The 7,216-nt window shown below is 39.8% G+C and overlaps 1 protein-coding gene across 1 annotated transcript in view; it reads right to left on the bottom strand.

Annotated features, from left to right (window-relative positions):
• Positions 1-2,645: 2,645 nt before the first annotated feature.
• Positions 2,646-7,216, bottom strand: part of LDLRAD3 (low density lipoprotein receptor class A domain containing 3) — a gene marked incomplete at both ends in the record, with an annotated part of 99,056 nt that continues 94,485 nt past the window's right edge. The window contains 2 exons of the mRNA XM_079537427.1: positions 2,646-2,907; positions 4,456-4,801. Of these exons, the coding sequence (XP_079393553.1) occupies positions 2,646-2,907; positions 4,456-4,801 (608 nt within the window). The remainder of the gene's footprint in view (positions 2,908-4,455; positions 4,802-7,216) is intronic.

Below are 7,216 nucleotides of genomic sequence, written 5' to 3'. Positions count from 1 at the left end.
CAAAAGTGACACGAATATATACAACCTGAAAGTGTATCTTCTATATATATATATATATATGTACATAAACAACAGTGACTGACACAGACAGAAGCAGCAGGCTATTTCCACTCTTTTCCTACTTCTTGGCAATGCAAGATAATGTTTTTTTGATTCCGAAGGCAAATATGTTTGGTTTGCATATACTGTGTGTCAGAAGACATGTGAAATACAGTCTTCCATGGAAGGCCTGCAAGAGGGATATGTGCCACTTAAGTTACACCAGACACAACGATTAGTTTCACTAATACAGCTTTAGGCTATTTAAACAGGAAAAATGAAAGTCTAATGAAACTACTGAAAACTTTTCAGTAGCAAGTTCTGAAATCTAATAAAATGTTTCAAAAACTGCAATAGAAAAATAAGGCTAATTTCGTTAATGTATTACATTGTTTGCTTACAGAAGGCTGTGCAGATCCCTACACAAAGGCAACAAGAGGGATAGCAGGGTTTGGCACTCATTCCCATGCCCACATATGCTGTCACATCAACTAGACTCAAGTTTGACTTACATATAAAATATAGAGCAACTATTTATGTGACAGTGACAACAGTCTGCCTACCAATTTGCAAGGACTGATGAATTAGCCAAATCCTGCTTTGTGCATGACAGTCTAACTATACTGCTTGAGCTCCCACCAAGAATGGAATCTGACCGTGGCTTGCATGTTGTTTTACAAGGACCAAGAAGCATCTTCTTCAGTGCACTTCAGAATAGGCTGCCTAAGCCCTTAAGGAAAAGCTGCTGTTAATTTATTTCCAAATAAAGCCAAGACCATCAGCACTACAGTTTTACAGTGTCCCCACTGTGTCACCTCAGCCCTGGAAGGACCGCTGCTTGTAAATCCATCTGGTGCCTGCCTCCCACATATCATGTCAGATGACTTCAGATATGGAAATAAAAACAAACAAACACAAAACCAATTCAGTTTTATGTGCTGGAACTGAGACTGAACTTTAATCACTCCATTACCTACACCCACACTCAAGAATTCTTGAGTCCCGAGCATCTAACCTTTGGGAGAAAGATGTTACCTTAAATAGGGAGGAAAAAAAGCAGAGGCTTTGGAAGAACAGTAGTTTCCCTCTTTTCCATTAAACAGCAAAGCCTGTTTAATGACAGTGTTCATTACTTGGAAGATGAGAAGTGGGAAATGTGCTAACAGACAAACAGAAATAATTCCTCAAGACCAATTTCCCTCCGGACAAGAAAAAATACGCTGCATTCTCTTCTGTATATTAAGTGCAAGCACAGCACTGCAGCGGCATTAAAATTCAGAGTTTACCTTCCCTCTTTCCACTCTGAAAACTTTTACCTTTGAGTTGCTTTCTTGTGGGTGATTCAGCACTGCGCACTGAAACATATTTCATGGGAGACCATTCTAAGAATTAAAAGAGAAAAACTCAAAATAGATAAAAGTAATTCTGTTTATCTGAAGAAACTAGAATTTGAACCAAATGAATACGAATAATGGCAAATTAAGAAAAAGCAATGAGAACATCGTAAGAAAAATGTCAAGATTTTGAAGTTCTACAGATACAAACAGAACTAAACTTATGCAATACATGATGTATATACATACATACAGTATTAAACATGTGTATCCATACATGACCATATGCTGACAAGCCCTAAACCTTTCACCCACCTTCAGTTGTTTCAGAAATTAACAAACTAGTCATCCACACAGAAGTTTTCCATGATGGATTTGCTTCAGGCTGGTTTTGGTGTTGAAGATGTAGCTAGAAAAGTTTTGGTTTTGTTTGCTTGTTATTTTTTAACTTTTTTATTTTTAAGAAGAAACATAGAGTGATGTTGTTTTGCCACGTCTGAAATCTTGAGCTGGTGTGTTAAGCTTCACTGCCTCCACAGTCAGCCTGAAGTTTGACAGATGAGCCAACCTCTGTGGTTTTCCTGAGAAAATCCATGCAAATTTGACCTCAATACTAGCATTGGGGCAGAGGAATAAAAACAAAAAACACTTGTTTGTACAGTTATAGAGCTGTTGCATCGTCACAAGCTAAAACTGAAAGTTACATTCACAAGGAGAAAGTTCTAAGCAAGGAAGAGAAAGGTCATATACATTATCTTCTGCAATTTGAGTGCTGCCAGTGGGCTTAGCACTGGGCTTCTTTCCTCCTGAAGGGCTGCTTCTCTCGTGCTTCAATGATCACCACCTGGCACTAGGCAGCAGGAAGAAACAGTTCACAGAGGACAGGAAGCAGTCTAGAAACAAGAGATCCGGCATAGCTTTTGCGTGCAACGTTTGTCAATATTACACATGCACATATATACATTCAAATACAGTATATATTCTGAGAAATACAGCACATCAGTTCTTCAGCTTAGCACCATTTCCCTTGCTAGTCTGAACTGGAACCTGCTTGCAGGAATATTGTCAAGAACTGATGCAACTCCACATTCAGCTCTCACAGCTCTGTCTCTGATGAGCACAAAATGCTGAATTAAAAAATTAACTTAACGTGGACACAAATCAAGTTGTTATTCAGGCACACGTCTGCCTGAACCTTATAGCAACAGCAAATTAACCCACATGGACTAGAAAAAGAGCATCTCTTCTTGTCCATCCCAAACAGTGGAGCAGTTACGCTTCTCTTTCATCAACATGGTTGACCAGAGAATTGCTTGGATCTGCTGTCCTCTCAAGAAGGGTTCTGTGGCCATCCATGCTCTCATGAATGTCTCTCGTCCAACCGCTGTCTGTGCCCAGAGGGCTTCCAGCTGTGGGGGTGTCTGTGCTCACCATGCTTCCTGTCCGAGACCGGTAAGGAGGGAGATCTGGCTGATTAGGGGATTCAGACTCAGAACAGTAAGGGGGTGGAGGAAGGTCAAACCAAGGTGGTCTGCTGTAAGATACATAACGTAGTAAGAGGTTACTGAAAATAGTGGCATGGAAAACCATACATAAGATTTTTTTCCAATAAAGAATAAAATGAGCAGTATTTCTTGACATTTCCATGATGACACCTGTCAGATGATCTTAAACAGACCTTCCCATATTATTCATGTTATTCCAAAATCTCCAAGGCACCGCCAGGTAACAAGGTTTCTGATCAGGATGCAACAGAACTAATGACTTCCTGCTGCAAGGAACATGCGTTGCCAAACAAATCTCAGCTTACCCTCCAAGATGAAGAAGTAAGAGTTTTTCTTGTGTAACTTTTACACAACCTGAGAAGGCACTATAAAAGAAGTAAGGTAAGTAGCAGATTTGCATCTGTAGATAAAGATGCGAGCACAAAGCTCTGAAGAAACCTCTGCTAAGTGACAAAGATTAATGGCTTAGGCTCTACAAATAAATAATGAACTGAATTCTTCACAAGAATTTTTTTTGCATTCCACATACAAAGCAATGCTAAGTAGGCACAGAAAGGATGTGGTACTAGATACAGTAAGACTATTTTTGGATTCTGATAGTAAAAAAAAGTAAAGGAATGACAGACTTTAGCAGATTGATATCAGCTATCGGGAGCAATTAGTTCTGAAATTGCAGATGGTTTGCAGTGGCCCAGGTGAGAAGTGATTACAATCTGGACTGCTGTCCATTCAGTTGTCCTTACTAATGAAAAGATATCACTATTATGAATGTCAACATTAAGACAAGTAAGCTGCTGCCAAATCAGCAGAGAATAGGAATGTAAATGATTATATTATCATTCCTAGATCCCAGAGATTGTGCTAAAGAACGGTGACAGGGTGACAGTGAACAATTTGGATCATCAAAGTTCCCACTATGCCCTTTTTATGTACAAAGATGTCAGTCTAGCAATTTTATTTGGGAAGAGTTTACAGGCAGAGGTTAAAACAAAGGTTAATGATCTACAAATAAAACCAGTGTCACCAATACAAAATCAACACACCTGCAAAACTTCAAAGCACTTTCAGCTGCTTAAGAAAAAAGAACAGAGCTTTCCATTTCAGAGTTTTTCTCTTTTCTTCTCCGGGTATAAAGAGAAGTGGTATGAAGCAGAGGATCTATTCAATTTCTTGATGCAAGAAATGCAGATCTCTTCACTTTATGTACTTATTTATCACTCATCTCCAGGATGTATATATACATACATATTTTTAATAGTATGTCCTACCAGCTAGCTTTTGGCAAAAAATCCGAATTAAGTTTTCATGTGTTGACTCAAGATTGGCACAGGATATTATAAGAGGAGTTCTAAATTTCTTTGCGTTTTCCTGCTTCCACAACTGCACGTGCAAAGATCATGACTTCAGTTTGCCTTATGTGCCTTTAATGGTAATAAAAGCAAGTGAACTTGACAGAATAGCAACACAGTATCACCATCAAAAGCATAATAAGAATAAACAGGAAGCAGAAGCACAGATGTACGCAGCTGCAACCAGTGTGAAACTTTGGTGAGAACAGAAATAGCTGCTGTACATACCTTTGGTCCAGCACAGCCTCTGAATAGGACGGAGGCGAGTCCAGATCCTCTGGCCTGTGGTAGGTCTGGTTGGACATGTACTGGATCCCATTGTTGACGTTGTAGGTAACGCTGCAGTGGTGTGGGTGATCAAGGACCACCAGCCGGGACAGCAGCACAGGGTGCTGCAGGCGATGCACTGGCAGGGTCATGAGATTGTTGCGTTTTCTTTGGTGATGCAGGACTAAGGCAAGAAAGGCCACCACGAGCACAAAAATGACAGAGCTACCAATGATAGCGTAGGTAATACTGGGGTAATAGAGCAGCTGATTTTCTGAGGTCACGTAATCTTGGCCGCTGCCTGCCTCTGCAAGACAAAAGGAGAAGAAAGCCTGAGATTCATTTCATTTTACAATTCTGTAATACAACATACTCTTTCTGCTAGCATGCTGTGTGACAAAGCAAGTTTCTTAGCATATTAAAACTACACGCATGCAAAACAGAGACTGGCTGACCACCTCTCAGTTCATTCTCACCTGTAATACATGTCTCAGACAAATTAAGAGAGAGAGAATGCTGAAGAGCAGGAAAATACACTTTGGTGAAGCACATGCATTATCATGAGGTTTGCTCAATCGTACTTTTCACTCATACTACTTTTTCCACAGGTTAGAACATCCCTTTCATATGGGATAAGCACAATTCCATCACCGTATCTGCACATAAGCACAATTCCACAACCGTATCTGGCAAAGCATGCTACCATCAGAAATATCATTAAAACCAAAGATCAGGCTTTTTATAAAGTGGTACAACTGATGTTTACTTAGAACTCATGAAAAAAGGTAACAACTACATCCTTTGCTCCAGAAATCAGCAGTCCAAAACAAGTAAAAGAGAATACAAATAGCTGCTCAGTAAATGATTATTTGGACATTTGTGATCAACAGACCTCCTGCTGGAAGTAATTTAAAAGTAGAAAGTGCGTTGGAACTGCAGATAAAACCACTGTTGTAAGCCTGGTAGACATGATACGAGTAAAAGATGTACAAGCTTAAAAGCAAAGAGGTCTAGGAAGGGAAGGACAAAAAAACAAGCAAACAAATGGGTTAGGTTATAATAAAATGAGGAAAAGTAAAATGTGAGCAGGAGTGAGGGCATGACAAATCACGTAATTGAGCTTCGATTTGACTTGGAAATGGACAGTGGAATGGCTGAAAATGGTAATTGGGTGGGAAGAAGCAGGAGCATGGTTGCAAATGGCAGCTTTATCAGGAAGACTGGTGATGAGAGAAGATGAGCAGATCAGAAGACGTACTTCACATACCATACAGCCAGTGCTTTATGTGCAGAAGGCACTGAGCAATCAGCAAAGTCACCGAGAATTCTAAAAGAAGTTATACAGGATTTGTTCAGAGCCACGACACAGGAGAAGGAATCCCTGCTCAGGGTCCAGAGAAACAACAAGGTAACGGAATTAGAACATCTACATGGACCTTGAACTACATGCAAATCTTATGAGGAAAAAAAAAGAAACAACAAAGAAAGAGGCAAAATGCAAAGAAAAAATGGCTTAAAGAAGCAAAATGACACACACACTGACGTGACTGCCACACTTCAGTGCCAGGGCTGGGAACCTTGTTCCATGTCAACACCCTGCTGATAAATTCCAACAGCATCTAACAATTGCCTTCTCTTTTGGGGGAATTTCCATTCCTGTGGAGGCTGTAACTCCTTACAGACACAAAAATAAAAATGCTGTTCTGACACAAAACATTAACCTATCTCAAGCAAAACCCCAAGGCTGAGTAAAAGCAAACAAAAAATCCTTGCACCCTTGACCCTCTAAAATCCACAAAATTATAAGGGGACCATCTATCCCAATTTTTCATTCCCTACAGCAAAAAGCTGGGACAGTATACCTTAACATGATTTTTCCCCTCCCACCCACCAGCTGACAGGTCTTGGTCACTCAGAATTGCAAGTGAGCCACTTACAACTGTCTCTGGGAAAAAAATAATGAAGTGTACACAAAATGTATCTGACAAAGTAGAACAGTTTTCCTCAAGCACCACTTGTGAATCAAGACCCTTTGGGTATTTCTTGCAATGTTTGTTTTCACTACTCTACTTTCATGGTAAAACACAAAGCAACACTTGACAGCATCACTAAAAATAACTTCTGTATCAGTTAGTTAAGATAATACAACTGAAATTGGATAATCCTTTAAACATCTCAATTTTAATCAAAAATAGTTTAGTAGAAGGAAGAGAAGGGAAGGAAAGACTGTACTGGAACTAAGAAAACATGATTATCAGTCCTGTTACCACAAAGAAAACTAATGCTCTGATACAGACATGCTCTCCTGTTGATACCACTGTAACCGCAGACCAGAGAGCTGCTTTGCAGGCCACCTGTGAGCCACATTTCACCACTGAATAATCCCAGTTTTCTTGTCTATGACACACATCAGCAAGAATATCTCATGAATTTATTTCCCCACACAGCAGCACTGGAGAGGAAGCAGAAATTGTTGTTACCTGTCTCTGGCTCACTTAGCAAAGTCAACAAAGTCTGCACGAAGAATGTAAGTCAGAGCAGAAGGGAAGAAATGAATTTATATACATTAGGAAGCTTAATTACACCTCATCACATATTACTATGGCTTCTCTAACTTCACCTGCTGAATAACGAATTCTTGTCACATAACACAGACAAGGGCCAGTGCTGGGAGTGGAGTGACAAGAAGATCATTTGTACAAAAACATCAACAAGTTTATAT

This window comes from Tetrao urogallus (genome assembly GCF_951394365.1).
Source record: "Tetrao urogallus genome assembly, chromosome: 6".
NCBI lineage: Eukaryota > Metazoa > Chordata > Aves > Galliformes > Phasianidae > Tetrao > Tetrao urogallus.
Note: the sequence above shows the minus strand (reverse complement) of the source record. Positions and strands in the feature narration are given on the sequence as shown.